General features: G+C 40.0%; 1 protein-coding gene across 2 annotated transcripts in view; it reads left to right on the forward strand.

Annotated features, from left to right (window-relative positions):
- The window catches only part of SRGAP2 (SLIT-ROBO Rho GTPase activating protein 2), a 115,225-nt gene continuing 89,735 nt past the window's right edge, over nucleotides 1-25,490 (forward strand). For both annotated transcript variants that reach the window (XM_085300390.1, XM_085300391.1), the window contains exon 1: nucleotides 1-665. In XM_085300390.1, coding sequence (XP_085156516.1) covers nucleotides 599-665 — 67 coding nt within the window. In that variant the 5' untranslated portion in view covers nucleotides 1-598. The remainder of the gene's footprint in view (nucleotides 666-25,490) is intronic.

Raw genomic sequence — 25,490 nt, forward strand, 5'->3', positions numbered from 1 at the left:
GCTCCGGGGAGAGGGCCGGGAGCGATGTCGGGGCGGGTTTTCTTTCAGGCGCCGATTTTGGGGCTGCGTATCTTGCGGCTGCGGGCTGCGATCTCTGATTTTCTAAATAAATACGCGTATATTTTGCATTTGCAGGCAAACAGGCGAAAGAAAACGACCATTTAGCCTTCGTTTCTGCTCTCATTTGGGATTTGATCAGCATCATCTCTGAGCCCATTAAAAAAATAATAATCACCAAACCCACACAAAACATGTTGTGCGGAAGGACTTCCACTCCCTGGCTGCGCTATTAACGTTTGCAATCAGGAAGAGCCTTTGGAGGCTGCAGGATCTCGTAGTCTGATGCTGCTGCTAAAGGTTTTGGTGCAGGGAGACGAAACTGCTGCCTCTTCCATCCACTGATCCCTGAACATCTGCATGTTCCTGCTGCTGTGCTCTGTCTCACACCCTCTCTCCATGGACTGATTTTTTTTTTTCTTTTTGTTTGGGGAGGACAAGAGGAAAATCAAGGCGTTACACTGAGAGGAGCAAGATTGCATTTCTATATTGTATTCTGGTGGATCTGTTTGGAGGCTAACCTTTTTTTGGAAAAGAAAACATGACGTCGCCAGCTAAATTCAAAAAGGATAAGGAGATCATAGCTGAATATGATACTCAAGTTAAAGGTAGGAATCGTTTTATTTTCATCTATTTCATTACTGCAGTCCTGACTTGCAAATGTAGGAGTTTACAGTAGATAYTTGGGTGGGGAAAGGGGAAACCATTTGCAGATTGCCTGGAATTTGCAGGGCTTTCTCATAATGCAGTGCCGTATAGGATTTGCAGTGCTTTTTCTCTCCCTCCATGGGGTGGGTTCCTGCTATGGTGTTGCTGTTTTAAGCTATCCCAGTAAGGGATTTTTTTTTTACTGAATACAACAAATCTTTGGGATCTGCGTTTGAAGCACAAGAACTGGTTGATTGCTTTTTAATCCTCCTTCTATCATAGAGATCTTTTAAAAAAATCTGTGTAGTGTCAGAAGCACATATTTCACTTGGTAGGGTGGGGGCCTCTGCTTAGGGTCCTTTTAAAGCGATTTGTGCTAGAAAGTTCCATCTTTCAGGATTTTGTTCTTGGTCAGTCCATAATGTTACTGCCTGCTCTTTTTCTTGAGTATAACACCTGAAGGTTGCATTTTGTGTGTGTGCACATGCATGTATGTATATAATTAAATAAAGGTAATGCATCTTGTAACAGTGGTATTCCAATCATCATAAGAAAGGTAATAAGGAGTCAGAGGCATATCTGTAATGATAATGCAAATATTCTGCAGAATTCAGTTGGCTGGGTTTCTGAATATCATGTGCCCTGGGTAAAAAAGGATGGTGAAATGTCTGCATAGCTGCTTATGCTGGCAAAGTTTTCAAGATGACACTTATTTTCAAAAATAATTATTTCTTGTGTATGGCTTGATCTATTGCTGTTGTTGGAAGGTTATGAGATTTAGTGATTTATCTAATTGGTTAAAACTTGCTTGGTATGCTCATAGCATGCAAGAAAGATGGCCTTTGGGCAGGGTTGATTGAATTAAATCAATGCGATTAATAAAAAAAAATAGTGACTTAAATCTGAGTAGGAAATCTAGATTAAAACTGACAATTAAAACACTGTTTTGCAATTATGTACTTAGCTATTTTTCCTAGTTGTGAGGTTTTGTCTCTGGCTGCAAGTCATTAAAATATCATTCTACAAACAGATTCTACATTAAGCTTAGTACTGTATTTTGCTACCTAAAAGAAGTTTTGACATTTATCTTAAAAAAAACTTATTTGAGCAACTATAAAGATTAACAGATGTTTGTTTATTTTATTTTTTTTAATTTTAGCATTCTTAAAGCTAGAAATGGAGAACATTGTTTCCTCTTTACCATATTACTTTCTATTCCTATTTCAAGCTGGTTTTGATGGAAATAGGAATTGAAGCCAGTGCTAAATTAGAGGTTTAATATTTTCTTTCATTACTACCCCTACACAAATGTGGATAATATATAGAAATAAATTTGTAGTCGCACAGTTTGGATTTAAGACAAAGAAATACTGATTACAGCTAGTGATTTGGACACAATAACACAAACCAAGATTTTAGAATTAGTGGAGCTTGCCTTCTTACCTCTCTTTTTTCATGTATTAGAGGAGGAAAAACTCCCCTTTCTGTAAAGTGACCAACAAGATGAGTAAAACTGAAGTGCGCCTTCCCTGTCTGGAGAGAGGCTCTTGCTGCCTAAACTTAGTTTACCACTTAAGGTACTTATGTAGAGGACTTGTCATTTCAGCCTGTGAACAAGGGCCCTAAAACAAGCTGCTGTAGTGGTGTGTGTGTGTATGTATGTATATATATATATATATATATATTTTGTATTTTTGTCTTACGAATTATTTCTATCTGAAGTTGGATCAGTTTAAGAATAATGAATTGTCTTTAAATAGACCACTAGAAGCTGTGAGAAATGTGTTTCCTTCCTGAATTAGTTGTAAAGGTAGCTTTAAGTTTCTGGCATGATATTCAAACTTCTTGTACTTTAGCTCTCTCTGTAAACATCCCCTGGCATGCACGCTGGCCACGAGGGATCCTATGAAGATTAATTCGATGGTGTCAGGGAACCCTTGTGCTGGAGACCGTAGAAACTGGTATTTTAAATCACTTGGCCTGCAGAAATGAGGTGCTGATTGATTTGGTGCCCTTTCCACGAAAGGGAGATACAGATGGGCTTTAACATTTCAAAGAGATGCGTGAAGGCGCAGTATCGATCATCCCCCCTTCTTCCTCGYCTCCTTCAGTTCCTTGCAAAATCCCAGGATGAAGCATCTTTTCTCCACCTGGCTTCGCCACCGCATTGTGCTGCTTTCTGTACAACGGAGATCTTCAGCAGTCTTAAATTCCAAGCTCTGGGGAGAGCCTTATAATAAGCTCTTCTTTAAATTTCATGAAACTTACTTACTTACCATCTTATAAGTTGGGCAGTGATTTGGCAGTGTCAGAGTGGAAACTCTACYGGGAAATTCTTGTGAGCAGTAAGGCCTCTTGCGCCTGTGGCAGGTATGCTGGTCTTGCCGCAGCGCTAGTACGACAGCGGGAAGATGAAGATGGTACTAAAGAAACCCTTAAAAGCCATGCTGAAATCCAGAGATCTGATACCGCCCAGTCATTCCTGTGGACCTTACACAACAAATGTGTAATACCAAATTTTAGTGTCCTGATCAAGTTCTAACTCTGMCATCAGGAACGGTTTAGGAATGGTGTTACCTCTGATTATGGGTATTCGTTTGCTTTCTGCTGTATTTTGTAGTGATGCCATGAAGTGATCGTTGTGGGAGTGAGATGAATCAGGTGCTGGTATGTTGTATAAATTGTAACATATCATTTGTTGCTTTCAGATTCAGAAATTCTTTTTTTTTAATTGGCATTTAGAAACAATTCCCATTCTTTGCTGCRCTCCATTCAGAGGTAAAACTTTGGAAGCTGCATCTAGAGACTTCAGTTAAAACAATCCACAGATTTGTGTTCAGGCACTTTAACTTCACGGAATCACGGGGYGGTTGAGGTTGGCAGGGACCTCTGGAGATCGTCCAGTCCAACCCCCCTGCTCGAGCAGGGTCASCTAGAGCACGTTGCCCAGGATCGCATACAAGCAAGTTTTGAACATTTCTAGAGAAGGAGACTGCACAGCCTCTCTGGGCAACTTGTCCCGGTGCTCTGTCACTSTCTCAGTAAAGAAGTTCTTCCTCATATTCAGATGAAACTTTCTGTGTTTCAGTTTGTGCCCGCTGCCTCGTGTCCTGTCGCTGGGCAATACTGAAAAGAGTCTGGCCCCGTCCCCTTGACACCCTCCCTTCAGATACTGGGACACATTGAGATCCCCTCAGCCTTCCCTTCTCCAGGCTAAACAGGCCCAGGTCTCACAGCCTTTCCTCGTGAGAGATGCTCCCGTCCCATCATCTTCGTAGTCCTATGCCAGACTCTCTCCAGTAGTTCCATGTCTCTCTTGTACTGTGGACCCTAGAATTGGACACAGTAGCCCAGAATTGGAAACAGTAAATAATAATTTAAACTTAAGTTATGACTAATAAAATGCCTGAGCTTTGTTTAAAAATTTAACTGTCTTAAGTTGTTAATCAAAAACTATTTAAAGGTTAGTACCACTTTGTGATTAATAAGATCATAGTTATTCAAAACTTGATTTTCTGTTGCTGAATGAGCTTTAGTTTTTTGTAAAAGACATGTAGGGGGAGAGTGGTGTGCATGAGCGAAGGTTTTGTTCTCCCTTGGCTTTGGCGCCTATTAGTTTTTGTTCTCTTCTTCTAACAGCCAGTTCTTTACCTCTTTTGGGTTGAAGTTAGCTCTTTCTGTGGTTTGTGCGGGTGGCTAGTAATGGGGAGCAGAAGGAATCAATGTCAGGTTGAAATGAGTTTTTCTGAAGATGAAGGTGATTTGCCTCTTACGCTGTTGCACATAAAACTTGCTGCCCAGTGGCTGGRGACGGAGAGCAATGTGTTTCTCAGTTACTTGTGTGCTGTATTTGAGAACATGCTTTGCAGTCTGTGGGTGCTAATGTAGTGTCCATCCTTGGAGGCTGTAGAGGATGTTGGACTGAATGACCTCCTGAGGTCTCTTCCAACCTGGTTTATCCTATGATTCTTTGATCTCTAGTATGTGGAGGTTCAAGAACGACCTTATTGCCCTGTGCAGAAGTGAATTAACCACTTGAGATATCCAGACAGGATGGTTCTAMTAAGCAACTGCACTGATGTACTGCTCTTTCTTGGAGTCTTCTACATTTAGATGATCCTGACAAAGTCTCCAGCAACAGTAAAACTGATTGTCTTTGGGTGGTTGTACTACTGTGTACTTGAATATTTCATGCTGCTAGTGAAGAGAAGAGAGGTTGCAAGCATTGGTGCGCACTTTTTGATGAGAACGCCACTGTCTTTGAGAAAGCCATGAAAATGGTTGTGTGTCTTGCAGTAGGAATTCCCTTGATGAGATGACATGAGGTCAGCAGGGGAGGGAAGTGTTGCTTTGATACGTTTCTGTACCATGTGCTCACAAAGATTATGAGTTCAGTGAAGCTGGAAAGTGAGATTCTGTGGTCTCCATATGGAGCCTTTGATATCTCAAGCTCATCCCCTTGTCTGGATTGTCTTTCCCAATTCCTTTGTGCAAGTTGTAATAAAGCAGAGATAATTAATTTATGCTGTGCAATGTGCTTCATGTAAGATTTGGACTCTGCCTATCTACGCTTGACCAAGGACTTCTAGGCTTTTTTTGTCTTATTTTGGCTTGGTTTAAATGTATTAAATTGGAATGTTCGTTTACTGAAGAAAGAAAAGCCAGTGATTTACCTTTTAATTTTTCCTTTTTTTTCTTCTCACATCCCATGAGAGCATTATAGTTAATTAGTTTGTAGAAAGCTTCAGTAAATAGCTTCATGCTTTGGGCTACAGAAATCTAATGCTGAAATTTTTAACAAAGCAATAGTTCATAAGCCACTTCAGTTTTCGAGAAGTAATCTCTAACAAAGGTTAAAAATGTGTCTTCTGGAAATCAATATGAAATACAGATGAGCTAATCCAAAGCAAAAGCCAGCACAGCACAAAACTGGCTGTGTGTTTATCTAGCTGAGTACCTCTCAAAACTAAGAGAAGAAMGTGACAGAAAGAACTTTGGRCAAGTCTTCTCCAAGGTGCTGTTGRTTTYAGGCTGCTCYWAGGTCTAAAACTTATTTTTTAGTATCTCCAAAATGGCTGATGAATTTCAAGTCCCTTTTTCTTCCATGTGCAGGATGGCTGATAGTTTACTTGATCAGATTGTGATTTTTTTACTTTAGCTGCTACTTGAAATTGGTAGGCATCTTGCTTATATGCTGTGTCTTTTGGCCATCTTGAAGGAKGTTAGATGGCTTTTAATATTGGTAAGTCTTATGAGTGGTGTAGAGCTTTTCTTGAAGCAAGATTACAAAAGCAGCTGCTTCTGGTCAAGCAACTGTAATTTTGGAGATAGGAAGTATGATGCTTTTGGCAGTTATTTAAAACAAGCTTACCTGATGTTTAAGTCACTGGTAGTTGTTTTATTTTTTTTTAAGAGAAATCTCAATTTTCTTTAGACAGTTAAGTTTTTGTTAATATTTTGCATACAGTCCTTGTCTAGAAAGAAACTATTTGCATAATTATCTCTTCTGATAAAACAAAATTAAATGACTTAAATCAGTTAAAAAGAATGAAACCTGTCATCTGCAGATTTTGTGTTGTTGATATTGTGTATTTACGATGATTYGTCTTTTCAGAGTGTGCAAGTCTTCTGTTTAAGTCACTAAGTTGGTTACTGCGCAGTATTACTCTGTTTGCAAGCATTAATACCACGTATGTGTGCTTCTGAGAGTTGCATCTGGACTGTTGGCCACTTCTTTGGCGATGCCTATTTCCTACACAGTGTAAATAGACTTCTCAGTCATGGGTTCTGGTATGGTTGAGTGGAATATTTTTAAATTTTTAAATTTTGAGTTTGTATATATTGGATTACTGTTTACATTTAAAATGTAAAACTACCTTTTAAGGGGTTTTACAGTTAATCAGTGCTCTGTGTGTAAGTGATTCCATTTGTTTGCAGCAGTGACTTACTCCAAAYTCTGGCCATGGAAGTGCTTTTGAATTCATCTGTTTTTCTGCAGTTCCTGATAGTGCTAATCCCTGGAGTTTTGGAGCTGCTTGGACTGGGCCAACTAAAGAGGCTGGTGCCAGAAAGAGGGGGAAGGGCTGTTGGGAGATGGGGTTGCTGTTACAGCAATAGTTTCTGTTTTTTTTGTTTTTGTTTTTTGTTATGTACAGTTCCTACTAGTGGCTTATTAATGAGGAAGGGAAGAAATGAAAGAAAACAGTTTCTTCCTCCTTCTGTCTCCAAAACTCAGCATCAGGTCTCTGTCTCAGATCCATCAAGYATTGCACGACTGGCGTCCAGTCCTCTGATTAATGTACTGTCTCTTCCAAGAGCAGAACAAATTGTCAGTGTAACTCCGGTAGGGGTTTTTATAAAAGTTTTCCCTAATTCCCAACTAAGAGAGCCCCATTACATTTATCCTTTCTTCAGCTCTGAATGATTTCGCTTTCTGGGAATGGTGCAAATCAGTAACCTTACCTTTTCCTTTTGTAAAAAAGCTTGGCTTTTCTTGTGTTCTTAATGATTATTGATTTTTGCTTGTGGAAATTTGCTTGGGAAGAACCCATTTGCCTAATCAATTTTTCCAGATGTCTTTCTGTAGAGTGAAAAATCTAAACCTTTGCTTAGAAGGACCATGTGGTTAAATATGTGTTCTGAGCGGTTTTCATTTTGCCACACAGTTGATATTCATTACCTGTGACTTAATTTTCTTTCATTTTTGTACAACTTCTGTAGGCTTTTATGCTTTGGATTGTGGCACTTCTCTTTTTGAAAGTTTTTGTGCATCTACGACATCATTGTAGTTCTGCTGTCTGAATATCGTCATCTTTTGTAGGTGATTGAAGTAAATATGGAGTTACTTGCTGAGGGTTAAAAAGTTGACAAAATGGGAGAAAGGGTTTTTTCATCACAATAATTCTATCAAAAGAGACAGTTCTTCAGTTCTGTTCAGTTTTTCTCTTTTTCTTCCAAAATAACAATATTACAAAAGACAAAACAGAACCTCCTCTTTGTAAAGTCTCTACTTAGAGATCAGTGAGCTGCTGATTGTGAGTGCTTTAAAGTCAGAAAATGCACGTGGAGGTAGAATAGCTGTGTCAAGGAAGGTCAGCCCATGTTTTTTCAAAGTACATGTTGCAAATGGAGCTAAGCTATTTTAAATGTTATTTCTTGATGTTAAAGTAACTGTTTGCTGCGTTAAACCCGAAAGCTTTGGACCCAGACAAAACAGGGACTGAGAATAAAAATAAAATAATAATAATTAAAAAAAAAAACTTTTTTTGCAGTTCTTAATGTAAAATGATGATGCGTTTACAAGAGCTGGAATTATCTGGGAGTGCTGCTCGTGCTCCGAACCAGCGTGGGCATGACGTTACGATAGCAGATAAGAGCCCGTGACGGGCAGCTCCGTAAGGATACGTATGTACATTGGGAGCCACAAGCCTGCTGTTCGCTGTTTTTCACCCAAGCCAGGCAGGAGAAACGAGAGGAAGTATAAATGTAAATGTGAACTGTGGTTGGGCGTAAATCTCAGCTGACATGTCCGGTGCTGTCACACTGTTTAATCTGGCGTGTACGTTTTTGTATGCTGCAGCATGCGCCGCAGATTAATGCAGTAAATCTTTGGAATAAAATATGCAGGAAATCCTCAAAATGTTCCTAGCATTCCCCTGCTCCACTGTAATGTATGTTTTTTTCCTCAGGATATTAAAATACAAGACAGAAATTCRTTGGTCTTAAGTGTGTTGAGGAAGCCACAGAAATAGTCTTTGGTTCCTATTTATTTCTGTGACATCAACTGAGTTAGGCAGCGGGAGGCTGATGCTGGTAGAACTGTGGCACACAAGCTGCTTCTGGCGTTTTGACTCTTGAAGTTAGCCAAATAAGCAGATTAATCTGAGAAAGGATTTTGATCTGCCGTAATGAGTGTTGCAGCAGGGAAATGTGGTCAGCACTACTATTTTTGAGGCATTTTTATTGTAGAACTTTTCAGGAAGAGCTTTTTGGTTTCCGTTCTCTTCTTTTTGGTGGAGAAGGGTTTTGTTTTCCCCGTTGTCAYTGGAAAAGGTTTTCATGCAAACAGTAAACTGTGGAGCTCTACAGTTTATAAATAGTGAATGCTTGCAAAATGAATCTGCTTAAAATAATAGTTGTTGCCCCCCAAATTAGTCTGCATTCTCTTTGAGTAGCTGTCTAATTTCCCTTTAATGATATCCTCTAATGTTTCTTTGAAAAAAGGGGTTTGTGTTTGTCAGATGTATAGCTGGTAGAATTGCTGTGCTGTCTGTCTCTGAACAAGCGGATCAGGTTTTTTGACCAAAGATTTTAAGGCTCAGTTGATCAAAATATTTCTGTGTTATTATTTTACAGTGCAAACTGTACAGGTTAAGTGAATCTCTTTTTGTTGCCATAGCCTTTAATACATTGGTATCTGAGAATGGAGAGAATTCTTAATTAAAAAGCACAAAAAATTAGTGCTCATTCCACAAATTGGATTGTTTAAGCAGATTTTTTTTCTTTGTGCTGTTTTGTAGCCTCTGCACTGAAGAAACCATACAGCRTCGATAAGAAGAACTCAGAGGTGTTTGTAGGTTGTTTTGGGGAGGGGAGGAGTGAAAGGGACATTAGCAATAAATAATTATATWTATTTTTTAATGAATACGGCCRTGAACTGTTTTGCCAGTAGTGTTAGGGTTGGACTAGGCAAGGCTCCTCTCCCGCTGGCACCCGTGGCACGAAGCCCCTAAGAGCAGGGTGTGAAGGTGTGTGTTAGGGTGCTGATCACTGATGAATCCCTAGGGCAAATGGGAGGGCTTCACGTTATTATAACATAAAAAGCTTTTTTTACTTCTGCCTTTGCAGTTTGACGCTTGGTAGTGATTGAGAGGGGGTCCGTCCGTTTCTCGTTTCTCACCTTCCCCGATTCCCATCCGCACTGTTGCACTAGTTCTAGGACCAGYGAGGCTGGTGCCGCGGATAACGCGGGGAAGGCCGATCCCTTAACCACCAGGCCGTCCCGTTGTGTATCGGGATACGGCAATCATAAAATATGCCGCTGTGCTCCAGATAGAGGTTTAGTAGTGAGAAATCTTGAGGAGGAAAACAGCTTGTGTAGCAGGTCCTTCAAAGCAATTACCCTTTGGTTCAGTGATATGAGCTAAATTAGCTAGGCGTTGGCATTTTCTTGTGTCAACCATTATATTTAGGCATTAATTGATCCCTTTGTTTCCTTTCTCAGCAGGGAGCGAGTGATCCATGCAGGGCAGGTGGAAGTCAAAGTGAAGGGCAATTTCAAGGAACTTACTGCTGTGTGGCACATTATGTGTGATTGCATTTATTTTAGGAATATTGCAGATGCCTATTGGATGGAGTTTAAATATAGTGGGATAAATTCCTATCCTGCCTTTCAGGATGCTCCTACCTRTTAGTACTTAATCTGCAAAGATAGCTGTTAGGCAAGGTACTTTTCTTTATCYGTGTTTAAGACTGGGCTGGTGCTTCCACTCTTCCAACTGGTAAGAATATCTGGTATCTAAAATGCATTTCGAGTGATGTACTTCCTTTTTGGAAAAAATGAGTTGTTCACATGCTTCATTAGCACTGATCATGCTATTAAAATATGAAGAAGTTTTGTGTAGGGAGAAGATTATGGGCTGAAGAAACTTTTGGTCAGCTGCCAGAGGTAGTTATTTAACTTAGGTAGTAATATGTGGCAGCCACCAACAGATGTAACTGCTGTGTGTTAAACTGGTATACTGGGATCCTTCCTCCTCCATCCTAATTAATCTGCCTGTGTGTATTGCTTGGAAATCACAGCTATGATGAGTTGACTTCTGCAGGTATTTATAGTGCTGTGGATAACYGTCCAAGACCTTTTGATCTGTGAACAAAAGGTGAAGCTTCCTGGAAAACTGATGCTCCTCCAGCTTCCTGGAAACCCACAGTCAGCATGGTATTCCTAGAAAAGCAGAAACTGGCCATACAACACTAAGGCAGAGTGAAGCTTAATAAAATGCTTACATCCATTCCTTTTTAAGGGTTGCTTTTCTGACTCTAGCATTTGACACATCCTGTGACTTGTTCCTTCTTTTCCTTCTGTTGTTGTAAATTAAGTTCTATTGTCCATGAAGCACTAAAAAACAAAATAATCAGTCCTCTATACTTAAAATGGGGATCACAGCACTTCACCACCACAGTTCTATTGTGAAGAGTCATTTTTGATGAGTATAAAGTGCTTTGAAAGCTGAGGATAGAAAATGCATAAATGAGAAGCAGCCATTATTACTGTTAAAAAAAAATAGTCTGTTTGTAGGTGCAGTGGATATATTAATGAATAATAAAGACAAACCATAGCATATTTAATATTTTATGAACTGTAGAATTACAAAGCTATGAACAGACCCATACAGGTTTTTTCCTCAGCATTTGCTAACCAGTTATTCAGGAATTTAATAAATGARTGATTCCATGAAGTAGTTTTAGAAGGGAGCCTGCCTTTACTTTGGTCTCTCTATTAAAAATGATTTTCTAACTTTCTTCTCTTGTTGACAAAAAGATCTGCTTCAGCACATTTGCCTTTCAAAAAAGAAAAATCAGTGAACTGCCTGTATTTCTGCCTGCCTAGTGGGGTTATGCCGGTATCTGTGGGATGGCGCAACAGAGCTGACTCCGCAGTGCTGCAGGAAGATGCTGAAGTATGAACAAAGATGTCAGTAAATAAAGTGCACATCTGGAAAAGGGAAGCGGAAGGAGTTTCTGCACTTTATGGAAGGAGGAAGAAAATACAGCATTACAAAGGTCACAGGATATAGTAATGAGGTTTGAATGGAAACTTTACTTGCTGTGAATGAAAATGTGCTCTTGTCTTTTCCCTTTGGAGCTAAACATCTAAAAATTCTGGTTACTTTTTCTGTCTGTGTCTCCTTCTCTCTTTTTGGGGGGCTTGGATCTGTGGATGGCTTTTGTGAACATTCATGAGCTGTGTAATAGAAATGAAGAAATGGAGGACAGACAGTGTGTGTACATATAAAGAGATACTAGTAGAGGTTTAAATACACTAATCTCTGTATGTTTAATAGATTACATTCCCGAAGATGTCAGCACTGACAGGAACGGTATTCTGGTTACTGTTGTCATATAAACTTGGAACATGGGGCTGAATATCCCTCTGATCTGCCTCTTGCAGCCCTGGGGAAGTAGGGTGGTTTTCCTGTTGCAGGTGCACTACAACTTCTATTCCACTTAAGGCAAGTGCCTTTTATATCAATGAAAGCTGTTTAGATAGTATAAAAATATAAAATAATATTACTATAATAAAAAAATACAAACCCAACAAAATTTAGTTTTAAATAAATGTTTTCTTTCCAAGAAACATGCATGCGTGTATGCTGCGCACACGTGCGAGCTCTGCTGGCTGAAGCACCGTGTCGTCGTTGTGAGTTTGAGACTTTCAGAGAAACTTAAACAACAAAAATCTCCAAACTCTTCAAATGTTGTTTTACGCTAATAGTTTAGTAGGAGCCTGAGATTATGATAACTTGTGCTTCTGAAAACATTGCAAAACAGCAGAGAACCCYCTTTCCCCCTTGCAAATAATGAAAATGCTAAGGAGAAACCAGCACTTGTTGCCTGTGTTTTGAAGGTGGAATTGCTGATGCAACAGGTCTTAGGATAAAAGTGAAACTCTGCAGCTGGGAAGGAGATCATTTCATCAGCCCAAAAGAAATGAGTGTTGATTTTATTTCCTGTGTACTATGAAGTGTGTGTGGGTGGGGGGAGCATTGTCTTCTTGAACCCTTTTTACCCTTTCTCCATCCACATATACATGCTCTTATCTGGTCCAAATTGTATTTTCTCTGAAGTTGGCTTGATCTTTTATCAGTAACTATGTTGTCGCTACTTCCACTGTAGAATAACTTCTACTTGTTCTGATAAATTACTTTATGCGRACATGTAAAAGAAATCCTTTGTTTTATCACACTCACCTAATGACAAACACATTCATGCATTCGTCTGTCTTCATTCTTAAAGAATTTAAATCAAATTCTTTTTCCCTCTATCCCTATTAGAATTGACTTGACAGAAGGTGGCTGTAAAACACCTATTACATACATTAAGGTCATCCTTTCATTTCTTTCTTGCCAGAAATCTTGGCTAAAAGATGCCCCCCCCCCCAAGCATGCTCCAGGAGATTCAGATCCTAGGTGCACTGCAGATTTAAAAGCAGAGAATACATCCTGAATCTGCTGGCCTCTTTGGAAATCCTTGTTGTAGGCTTCTTCTCTACCTTGAAGGCTGTAGCAAGCAAGAAGGTATCTTGAAACTTTTTAGGTTAAAATTAACATTTAAAATTTGTTCTCGTTGGCATACCCTGACAGCTGGTCATTCTTGCTGTGATTGTACACTATTAAATTTGTAAATTTGCTCAACTGTTACTGGTTAATTTCTAGTTTGATCTTAAGGTGCARCCATGGTAGGAACGTTACGTTGCTGTAGTCCTCAAGGAGAGAAGGCTCTTTCACTATTTTGGGAATAAACTTGCAGTCACCAGATCAACACGTATGGAGGGGACAAGTGTGCTCCCTTACCCGCTGCTGTRGGCTTCTCCACGAGGCAGCGTCTGTAACTTGTGAAGCTCTATAATAAATGCTGGAAGCTGAAAGGGCAGCTGTARTTTTCTCTGTTCTCTGCTGCCTCTTCCAGCCCGCTAGCATCGCTTTGGAGGTTTTATGCTTATGGCTTCATCAACCAAATAGTCCTCGTCTGTGCTGCACCYTCTAGCAAACTGGGACTAGAATGATGGACTGCGATGGTGCAGATGAAGATGACTGCTGGTATCTTACTGCTGCTTTTAGTTTAAATGTCCTGTGAAAATGTTGCTAAGTTATTTCTGTTGAATTTTTAAATATATTTACCAGTATTAAAAGAATGATGGATCTCCTTTCAAGAAGTTGCTTCTGTACTACCCTTTAGACTTGGAAACGACTTTTCTGAATTGATGGATAGTGTCCTCAGATACTGTTATAGGGAGGTACTTAATTCTCTGAGGCTAAATGGAAAACTTAGCCTAAATATATAGTTTTAAAATGGAGTGATGCATCTAGCTGCCCTCCTTATTTTTTTTAAAAAAAAAATACTTAGATGTTTGTGAAGTTGTTTTCTTCACTGACACCCCCAAATAAGAGCTATACAGTGTCAACTCTTGCATGCTCCAATAGAAGAAACAGTCCAGCTAGAAGTTTCTTGACCTTCTGTTGATGTTGCCATTTTTTTTTAATTTCTTACTAGTAATTATTGTCCTAGATTTTGCCAAGCATTTGAGATAAATATTTAAGAAAGAAACGAACAATTCTTACCCCTAAACTCTCCCAAAATTTAAAACAATCTTCCTTTAATTCTCTCATTATTTTTAAGTTTGCCTAGGTTTCAGCGTTTGACATAATCCCYCTTATCCATCTGTAAAAATAAAGTAGTTCATAAAATTTCTAAATGAGAAGTGAAGACTCTTGCATTTGATGTCATTAAAAAAAAACACTATTTTTTTCTTTCCTTTTGAGGATCACCCTTGCAGAATTTTCTGATTATAAAACTTCCTGTAGCATATTTTAAGTCTTATTGATGTTTTTCTTAGGCTGCTTTGAAGCTCAGTAATGTGAGTTRTTATTGGGTATAACTGTGATGTATGTTTATGTGTGTTTATAATATGCATGTTGTAACCATTAACTTTCTTTCCTCTTTAAAATTCCATACATTTTCCTTCCAAATAGCGTTATGCRTTTTATGATCACTGCAAGAACATCCAGTATAAATTAGCCTTTTTAGTGATCTTATGGTAAAACTGCTTTATTTATTTATTTATTCCATTTGGGTGAGGAGAGATATCTTCCTGCATTAATGCTGTTAATTCAGATCCATTTGGAAAAGCTTCTGAGTTCTTTTGAGTGTTGAATTTAAATCYTTCAGCGGATATCACATACCTGAGTGGTATTGTGTTCTAAGTAGCCTGAAAGGAGGTAAAAAAGATTAAAGGGTAGTGAATTACTTGGAATAACCTGAAAACAAGGTCTCCACTGAGATTTACAGGTTTCAGTTACAGATTTTGAAACATGTTGAGAGAACATTGACSTTTTTGTCTGAATTCAATACAGCCTGCATGGTTGGAAAGGATATGCATTTTATTTTTAGGAAAAGTTACTCAAACTGAAGAGATAATTGGACAGTTGTATATGTTTCTTTTTCTACTTTTTTRGTGTTGATCTTGTTTGTTTTTTGGAGGTAACAATGCTGCAGTTTGACGTTTTGTCRTGAATAAGCTGGCAGCTGCATTGAGAGGTGCTAGCGGGTCCGAGCTGGACAGAAGCAGAGAGCACGGGGGAATGCACGTCCCAACTCAGTAAAACTCAGTGGAGTACGTGGGGAAGAATATAGTAAAAACCAATTGCCTGAATGAGTCARAGCTTGTTCAGTCTTGCATATAATTGTCATATGGCTGAAATGTGTACAGGTATCTCTTCTTTTGACCCCTTTCTCCCTTCTCTTTATTTATCCTCTCCGACCTCTGCCACTGGAAATAGTTAGTGTAATGAGTAGGAAATAAACACTTCACTGAAAATTCCTAATGCAAATAAACAGGTTAGCTGTTTTTAAGTGCCATTTTTTTTATGATTCTTCCAAAGTTCTTTTTGCTCCAGTGGGATTGAAACTTGAATGAGTGTTTTCTTTAAGATTTATTTTTAGGAGTTAAAGGCTTATGTGAACTTTACTGCTGGCAAAGATACTAGATTGAYAGTCCTAGACATCAAATTTATGCTTTTAAAATTTTAAATCTTTAAGCTGCCAAGAAGATAGGTCAGCTGAGAATATTGAGAGATGCCTCGCTGTGTCTTGAACTGGGATTTTGCTGATACTTTCCTACATCTGTGAGAAATACTTAGTGTTGAAGCAAACCCAGGACATCTTTCTCTCCTCCCCCGAGCAGATAAGTGTTTGCATCTGTTCCTGTGTATGTCTGTGCGAGGGRATCGGCTTGCCACTGTGGTGATGGGGAATATGGGGATGTGAGCACAGCTCTTCAGTGCTTGCTCCCAGTGTTATTATTTTGATGTGTGATTTATGGTACAGGAGTTCTTGAGTTCCCTGTCTCCAGCTGCACATACTTAATGAAAAGACCACTCAGTATTTTTTATGTTGCTGTTTTGTTATCTGTTTCTTTTAATTTTTGTGGAGTTTTATTGGGTTCACTTTTGCTGTCCGTGGTGTGACTGAGTGTTCATCARGATCTGCGTTAGCCTGCGTTTGCTGTATTTTAATAGCTTTGAATAAAATAATTTTTAWGTGTATTTTAATACAAGCTAGGCAAAGAGGAGAAGATAGAGAAGCTATTTACTTTTAGGAGGAACCCTCAAGTCTGCTCCAAAGGCCTTCAATATGTTATGCTAATTTCAATTTACACATTCAGAAAAGCTTGTAAGGAGCCCACTGGCCTAGATTGGCAATAGTATCCTATCTGAAAGCAGAACCTGAGCCAAAAAACCCTCTTCAGCGTGCGAGTAAATGGCAGAGGAGAGCAACTTTTCATTTCATGAAAGTCAAACTTTCTTCAGACCTTTATGAAGATTTTCAGCTTCGTCAGGAGAAAGTGTGTGGATTGGTAGTAGGACAAGTGGGTGATGCTAGTCACAGCAAACTCCTTTGTGGTTGATTCTGTGCCCTGTATTTATAGAAAATGCTATGATTTGTTAGAGTGGGTTTACTAAATTCTACCTGAGTCTTTTCCTGTGTTTGTGTGAAGAAGGGGTATGTGCAGCTTTTGTGCAGAAGTTTCTGTGCAGAAACTCTCTTGTTTTCAGGGCATGTTGCTGGAAATTGTCTCTTGCTTGCAGAAGCGTGTTTATGTTGTCAAGCAAGAGATCTGAGGGTGCAGGGAGGCTGCTCTTGTCAGAAGAGCTGTATTTTAGCAAGCTTTTTCGGTGTTCACAGATGCTGTTAATGCATGTGAACCTGTTAATGCTTTTTTTTTTTTTTCCCCTTGTCATTTGGGACCAGAATAGAAAAGGGGAAAGATACAAAGCAATCGTATGTGCTTAAGGCAGGGGAGAAGTGTATCAAGAGCTAAGAGAAATCTGCCTTGCCTTACAGATAATTCCTGTGGACTTAGATTTTTTTGTAAGTATATAGCTCCTTGCTCATTTCATTTTGTACATGCCTTAGCTTGGCTTGAGGTTAGACTGATCATAGTAACATGTTTTCYGTAACTGGATATTCTCAGCATAGTGGTGACAGTGGTATGTCTATTATTACTGATGGCAAATTGGTTAATAGTGTGGTTAGTCCAAATAAACTAATAGTGCAGACTGTGTTTCTTTTCTTAGCTAAGGTAGCGTTTTTGTACACCTACTTGAAACCATTAACTTTCTGGTAAGCATTTTTTTTTTAGGYTTAACTTTAGTTCTTTTGCCCAGCTACATGCAACTTCTCTGAATGTCACCGCTGTAACAGACTGCTCAAACCTTGGTGAGAGTTTTAACAGCGAGCAGTGGTTCCTCCCCAGAAAAGCTCAGAAATGCCACAAGTGCGTTTAATGCTACAGCCTCATGGCCTGAGCTCACTTTCACCAAGCTAAGCAGCTTGATAAGTGTTTAATTATGTCATTTTGGTTTAGAGAGAGGTTAGTTTCAATTCTCTGCTGTTAGCAGTTGCTTTAGGTGAGATGAGAAGCCCAAAGAACATGATCTTTGGAAGAAGTTGAGTATTAGCTCACTTTTGAGGGCTGGCTTTTTCTGTCTGTTCTTGCTAATGGGTTCCTCGATTGTATTTTCTTAATATGCTGTTCATATGTAGCAATCTGCAAATTGGAAATATGTTAAATCTATTTTAATGAGTGAAAAGTCAGTGTGACTCAAACTTCATCTTTTTTAGCTTCTGATTCAAATTCATTCCCTTTTGGTAGCGACTGAAATGTCACCAAATGTTCATAGTGCCTGAAGAGCTGAGAGCAACTCTGCCTCTAGCTGATAGCTGGCATCCCGCTGCCAAAGGCGGCTGGTTTTGCCTCCTCCCGGGGCTGCTGGCAGCGAAGCAGAGCCCAAGCGGAGAAGTGGGAGGATGAATCACTTCTCTGCKCTTCCGGATCCAAATGGGAGTTGGGAGGCGCTTAGCGGCTCTGCTCAGCTGCAACAAGGAATTCTGCCCTGGATTCTGCAGGTGTCTGAGCTGGGAGGATTAGGGGTGGGATTGGCTCATGGGGCACACAAAAGTAACACGTGTTTTGAGGGCTGATATGTCTAATGTCAATTATCAATCTAGAAATTTAACTAATGTTTATAGAAATAATCAGAGTACATTGTTTTATTCTGTGAACAGAGCATAACTTTATGAATAGCTGTGAAATCATTGAGATACGTGCTGTATACCTGGGAGAAATGACATGCATTGCTGCCGGTTTTGATATATTTTGAATTCCTAACGAATGGTAGCAGTGAGTTAGCGTTGTCTTGGTCTGAGTTGTTGACGTGCAGCTGGAGAGTTTTGCTTTCCACTTCTGTGACTGACTTGCTSTGTGGTTTTGCCAGTTATTTAATATCTGTCATTTTAATCAGCAAAGGAACAATAATGAATTGGAGCATAGTGATTTTTTAGTAGTCTAACAAAATTTTTGCGATAAATCAATAGGAAATTGTTGAATTTTTGGATTGTTGCAGGTATACAGTRAATCTGTCTCAATCATAACTATTTATAAGGGCAATGCACTGTACAGTCTCTTTCCTTTCAATAGCTTTCTTTGCCTTTATTTACTTAACTGGGTTGAAAATTGCTATGACCTATATTCAGTAGTGGCCAGCTCTTTTTGGGGAGGTCTAGGACTGCAGACCTTACAATTTGTCATTGTGGAACTTTTCTTACCTGTATTGCTGCACCTCTAATAGCAAATATTTTCTCCACTGTTTTTAAATGTGATCCCCTCTGTGCTGCTTAACTTGTGGGGAGAGTTTTTAAAATCCATCAATTTCAAAGTCTTCATTAGCTTTGATTCTCCCATATTGAGCTGGCATTCAAAGAGAAACTTGCTTGTCTTACACTTTAAATAGCTCTCAGATGGTAACATGGATAGTGAGGGAACACAATACGGTGGAGACGGCTGGGTTGTGTGGGCTCTGCAGTTCTATTCTTGGACCACAATAGCCGGAATGAAAAGCTGTAGACGCTGCCTCGTGCTCGAGCCATTGTGTGTGAGCGATGTTTTTAATTCTGAAAGTCAAAGGTCTTCCAGGATCTCATTCTGCTACTCTTGTGGTTTGAGAGCTCTTACTGTCTGTCTTTACTGTAGACAGTGGAGGTTGTGAAGGGAAATAGCTGCAAAGTGACTGTTTTTAAAGCAAGCTTACAAAATTCTGCTTGTTTGRGATCATTTTTAAGGCTACATAATAGTCTATATTTATTTTTTCCCCTTTGTTACTGTAGTAAGCATTGGATGCTTAGAAGGTAAGATGACTGTTTTTGCAAAGATAATGAGTCAAGTTAAAAATATGACTGACTCAATTCCCTTTTTTTAATGTTTCTGCTTTAAAAAGAATATTTCTGCGTGCAAAAGAAAGGCTGTATGTTATAGGTCTTTCTCACTCAACCCCCCCAAACTCCTCAGGCTCTGGGGGAAGTTGATCTAGGTTAGTGAAGTTCATCTTGACCTTGACTGGTGTCTGAATTGGGTTTCTTTCATTTTGCTGACTCAGTCTATCACACTGTTCAGGAGTTAAAGCCTTATTTTTTAAGGAACAGGGTTTTAAAATAATAGATATAACTTGTTTGCAAGAAAGTAGGCTGTTTGGAGCCCCTTTGGCAGAGATTATGTAAATTATGTATCTGCACGGAATAATCATGTGTCTCATGCAAGAAAGAGCCTCAGTTCCAAGGGCAGGCGATTTCCTAAAACCATACGGGTCAGGCAAAGGGGGAGTAGTTAAGATATTATTTTGCAGTATATATACTATTTGAAGCTGTAGATAAAGGACTGCATTGTATTTCTCACAAAAATATGCTATGTGAAGTACCTCTTTCAAGTCTGTTTTCCTTAATGTGTCTTCTTTCCTTTACCTTCCCAAGCTTTAGCAGGAAAAAAAAGCAGCCGTTATACAAATTAAACAGAACTTTTTTCTGGTTTTAGGATGTTATAAAAAGTCAAATTTGGCAGTTTCTCAGTTAAAGGCGTTTTCGTGGATGGTGCTATACAGTTAAAGGTCTCCTTCTGCAAGTCTTCCAGATTGCCTAGCAGATATTTCAGGTCTGCTGAAATGATGCACCCGGCACCTAATGAATAATCCCAGTTGCTCCACGGCACTGAATGTAATTTTGTGTCTAGCTCTGTACCTGACTTGTTTTAATAATAAGTGAACTTGGACTTTCAAAAATATTAAGTTGAGCCCTGAAAAATAAATGGYTAGTGGCCTCTTCTGGGGATTTGAGCATAAATCAGATGAGGAACAGTTTTGTCATGAGTAGTCTTTGACGCAGTTTTAGAGAAGAGGGAACTGAAACCTCTTGAGGAAAGGATCTTTTGTTCATTCTATTTTAAATATATTGTGAAATCAAAGAAAGTACAAACTARTATTAAAATTTAGAAAGTTGCATATGCTGCAGTAAAGATTAACTCTTTGGGTGAAGTGTGTGGTGGTCAGTTACAAGATAGGGTTTTTGTTCAGGTGAGTTTCTGATGCTGTTCRACTGCAGCATTAGGGTTAGGAGAAAAAGCGAAATGGTGTGTGCTGGGTGAGAGGACAGCGGATATGCTTCGGGGCAGCGGTGCTTAGCGTAGGGCTTGGTGGTGCACCCACGGAGGAGGGTTTTCCAGTTTGCTGGGCATGCCGCCGACCATTTAAGACAGTTCCTGCCTCAGGAATCGGGAGAGCGTGCATATGGGGCAGTCTGGCACTAACAGCTGTACAGGTGTGATGAARTACAGTTGTGGGACTGAACTGTAGGGGGAAATACTGAGCAAAGAAGTGATAGGGTTAAAACCTAACATGATTTAGAATGACATATAGTGACAACGGTTTGCTTGGAAACCTTCCTCTTGGATGATGGAGAGCAGAAAGGCTGTCCAGAGCACAGGGGGAAGAAGCAGTTTCTGAAGGAGTCAAATGTGGCTTTTGGTGAAAAAGCAACAGGGTGCTTCCGATCCTRATGGCTGCTGCCAGGCCTGTCCTCAGCGGAAGCGACTGAGGTCTTCCTCAGCAGCCTCTTAAATTTGAGGAAGGTGCGTTTGTTCTGCTGGATGTTGCTGATGCAAGCTCCAAACAYGGAGCTGTTTATCTCCATTCAGATCCTTTTGAACAACCCCTACAGTAATGTGGGATAGTGTTGAAGAGCGTCACCGTGGCTAAAAAGGAAGTTTTTCAGGGTGGGGTGGGAAAACAGGAATGTGTTAGGTGGTCTTCAGACTGATGACTGGCTTTGACTTCCTTCAMATGCAGTGGTTTCTTAACTATCGCYTTTAAAAGCTAAGACCCCTTGCTSTGGAGGAGGTTTTCCAGTTCTTCTGGCTTACAGTGTAAGTTCCTTCTCGGAGGAATGCTGGAAGTATTGGTGCCTTCTGCTTCTCTCATCAGTACGATGGTGTTCCCTGTCCCGCAGAGTAAACTCTTCAGCCCGGCTGTGTGACAGCAGTAGTGTCACAGCTGTGCCAAGCACCAGGGGAGTTAAACGCAGGGCACCTTCTCACAGCTCTCTTTAATCTGCCTGGTCTGCAGGCAGAGGATGAAGAACGGGGAGAGTGCAAAGTTAGGGACGTGAGTCTTGGTTGCCTTGATCTTAAATGTCTTGGGGTAGGGTGAGGCATGGGCGCTTGTCCCGTGATAAAACGGGCTGTCGCTCTGTCGGTGCACAGAGCACTTGCCATCAGTATTCCTGCTCCGTTTACAATGGTGCTATAGGATCACTGCTTCCACATACCAGCTTTCTTAATGCTTTTTCCCCCGCCTTTTTTGAAATGATGCTGGGGACATTAGCAAAAATTCACATGGTTCAGCCTTTTTTTTGCTTCTAGCTGGCATCTCTTTGCATTCCCTTCAGCTCAAATGCTCCCCCCCCCAAACAACTTACCAATAAACCCTTGAAATTCTTCAAAAAAAACCCCGATTTTTTTAAATGATGGAGTACATCTTATGAAAACAAGAGCAGAGTAGAATATCTACTTTGCTTTTCACAAGCTTTATTTTTTAGGAATTGTAGTGTGTGGGAGTTCAAAGTTTGCAGGCTGCTGTGTCTCACTGAGGAGCACTGCACTTGTTCWTATGCTACGTAATCCATTTTCTTCAGGCAAATAAACTGATTGCAGCCAGTATTTTCTTTTAACTTAATTTTATCCTTTTTTAATAATAGCAACTGTATGTCCTTTGGCAAATGACATATGGACTCACTAATGGAAAAGGTAAATGTGAAAAGATCTAGGAAACAGATCTTAAGTTGTTCTGTAGTGTGTCTGTGTATCTGCATTGGGCATTTGCCCTTTGAGAAAGACTRCTTATTTATTCAGTGACAGAATGTCAGTTTGGTGTTTTATAGAAATTTTAAGTGATTTATTTAGCCAAGAAGGATAAAAACTACCCTGAACAATCAAGTTTGAAATTTGGTTGGTTACGTAGGAGCTGAAAACATTGCTGATTGCTATCAGGGGAAACTGGAAAAGAAGCTAGTGGGAATACCCCTCTCTCTAAGTATTTATTCTTTTTTAGCTGGTAAGAAGAAATTGTGACATGAAATTTGTGTTGTGAGATTGCTAGTTCAACTCGGAGAAGCAGCTGAGCAAGATGGGCTAAATGTGTATGGAGCTAAATCAGTAACTTAAAGGGAGTGGGGAGCAGGTTCTTCATGGCAAAAGATGACTCAGTCCATTTGATGTCTCTCAAGACGTCGCAGGACCGCGTGCTCGCTCCTGCTCCCGGTGCGCTACATGCTTTCAGGTTATGTATCTGAACATGCTGAAAATTAAAAAGATAAGTTGTAAGTGGATCCCAAAGGGATACAGGTTTCCGTACTCTGTCTCCGTTCAAAGATTTTTCTGGCAATCTCTAACACATTCAGTAGATCATTTTGTGCAATTTTGTCTGGCAGTTTATTTCAAGATGCTGATTTTTTTTTTAAGCTCTTGTCTGAATGTCATGCTGTAAGGTACAGTGCCTTGCCTCGGTAAGGGTGCTGTTCTGCTCAGATGGTACTGGCTTCATAGTGGTAGAACAGACCTTGCTCTTTGGGCTGCGTTAATGGGAAGTTACCATTCTCTGGGAAACAAGAACAGGGCCTGAGTGTCTGCAGCTTCCACTGCTCATTTCCACTTCAAGTTATCCTGATGYTCCTGAAAAAGTGTCGTGTTTTGCAAAGGGAGAACAGCTAGGATTCATCTGTGCTGATTCTCCAAAAGCAGTATCTGGGCAGCAAAGGTCTACCACTGTGGTAGTTTCCTAGTCCTCCACTGTATTTCCTTCTAAAATTTAGTCTGCAACATTTAGCTTTTATGTAAATATTTTTTTTGGGGGGGGGATTGATTTTACTATTATATTTTGTTATATTATTTTTATTATTTTAATTCAAATAAGTACTAATATTCAAAAAGAGTTTTTAAACAAAAACTATCTCTCTCTTTCTCTGCATTGTCTGTCTTTACTATTCTGTCAGTCATAACTTTGTGGCATTAACAATTTATATGTGCAAAGAAGAATAAAAGAAAATGTAATGTCTTCTGTATTGATAAGTCATGGTTTGAGGATATTAATAACTATTTTATAAGTTACCTGAGGTGTTACCAAYATATAAATCAAATTTACCACTTTCAGTAAAACTTCTTTAAATGTAAATATTGGGTGTCGTCAATGGAATTTTTGCTGCATTGTTTATTTTCTTGCTCCATGTTGTTAAGACACTGTTATTCACAGCCCTTCCTGATGCAGGTGCATGTTAAGTGTACTAAAGAGGGGGGGGGGGAAAAAGGTGTCATCTTTGGCATTTTAATTAGGCTGTGAACCATAGATATTCCTGGGCTGCTTAATTCCCTGGTTAAACTGGCATGCCATCTGTGTAAGGCTTTTCATAGAGAGRCATTCCTTTCTCTAATTAAAAAGTGGTTCACAGGGAAGGTGGAGAGATGTCTTGAAGTAACCCAAACTTGAATTCATAMAGAAATTGAGAATGACTGATAAAGCAGTTATCACTTAAACTTTCTAGCTAGTTCGGATATTTCTGTGCTGGACTTCTTGTTTGGTTGGTTTTTGGGGTGTGTTTCTAAGTCACAGGTGAGTGAACCAACATAGGTGTTTCTTGTAAWGGGGCCGGGCAGAAAAGCTGCCGGCATGCACAGCGCTGCCCGCTTCCACGTTGGCTTTGGCTTGGGCCGTGTGGTGCTTTTCCAGTGGTTCGTTTTGGCAGTTTGCTGAAGCTTCGAATAGTAAGAGTAAATAAGTAACACCCAGTATCTGAATTGCAGCAGTGAACGGGCTAGGTGTGATTTGGTTTCCTCTTGTCCAAAAGGATTTTAACAAATCACAACTTTCTCGTGGCTTTTCCTTGGCCCTGAATTGCTTTTGCAGAGATGCATTAAGCAAGTGAAAAATGAAGTAGACTGCTGGTCGGGTCTGAAGGCCAGCTCTGAAGCTGCGCAGAGGAGAGCCAGGGCAGTGCCAGCCCCAGCAGTCTCTATCTGCRTGAAGAAATAGGAAAAGATGTTTATGCCTGTAAATACAAGGAGAAGCGAGGAAGTGAAGTAAAAGAGAGTATTGTTTATCTGAGTGATTTTTTTGCTCTTCCTGTGAAATGTCTGAGAGATGTTGTCAGCGCCAGCATCCTCACCCCGGCGCGGGGGCTGTGAGATGTGCATTGTGCCACCTCCCTGCGATACCTGGCCGTGCAGATTTTCCTAATGCGGGTTTGACTTCCACTTCTGAGCTGCAAAGTGAGTTTGTGCAGCCTGGCAGAGGGCAGTTCTGCTACACGTCCTCGCAGTCCTTTATACATTTGGCTATCAGCAGTGTAGGGGCTCGTGTCCAGGAGATACTCCAAAACCCGCTTGGACTCGGTCCTGTGCAACGTGCTSTAGGTGACCCTGCTTGAGCAGGGGGTTGGACTAGATGATCTCCAGGGGTCCCTTCCAACCTCAACCATTTGTGATTCTGTGAAATCCATCTGATGTGATGGATTCCCGTTTGCAGGCTCTTTTGCAGGTTGGGGAGGTTCTAGTAGCAGCTTCATTTCTGGGCTCCTCCTTCCCACACCTCTCTTTGAGATGTAATCGAAGACGAATGTATGTTCAGTTTTGCACAGAAGGCCTTTTTGTTCCTGCATTGAACAATGTTTATGGTCTTCAGTTTTGTTCTGTTTTCTGCCCTTTGATGTTGATAGGTGCTGAAGATCTTCCGTTTCCAGTTATTAGAGCTTTGTGTAGCTTCCCAGATCCCCCCAGCCTGCGTCTTGCTCCTTTACTCACTTTCCAGCAACTTCAGCTATAGAATTGTGACTTTCTAGAGACTTGAAATCAAATGTTAAAATCCCAACGAAAGCATAATCCTCTTGGCCTGTGTTTGCTTAGCTAAATAACTTCCTTGAGTTGTTTTTGTTAGTTCTGTGACTGTTCACATGTGCAAGTCTGTGTTTGGGGGAAAAAAAACCAAAAAAACTACACACAGTTTTGGTGTAAATTTTCTTATAAAATCTATGAAAATAAGTATCTTTATTGCTCACCTGGGCTAAGTTACACTGGTTGTTGCATGGTGCTAGAGCTGACAAAAGAACTGGTGGGAAAATGGCTATTCACCTAATTG

Source organism: Rhea americana, unplaced genomic scaffold, assembly GCF_003343005.1.
Source record: "Rhea americana isolate MKP2758 unplaced genomic scaffold, rheAme1 scaffold_163, whole genome shotgun sequence".
NCBI lineage: Eukaryota > Metazoa > Chordata > Aves > Rheiformes > Rheidae > Rhea > Rhea americana.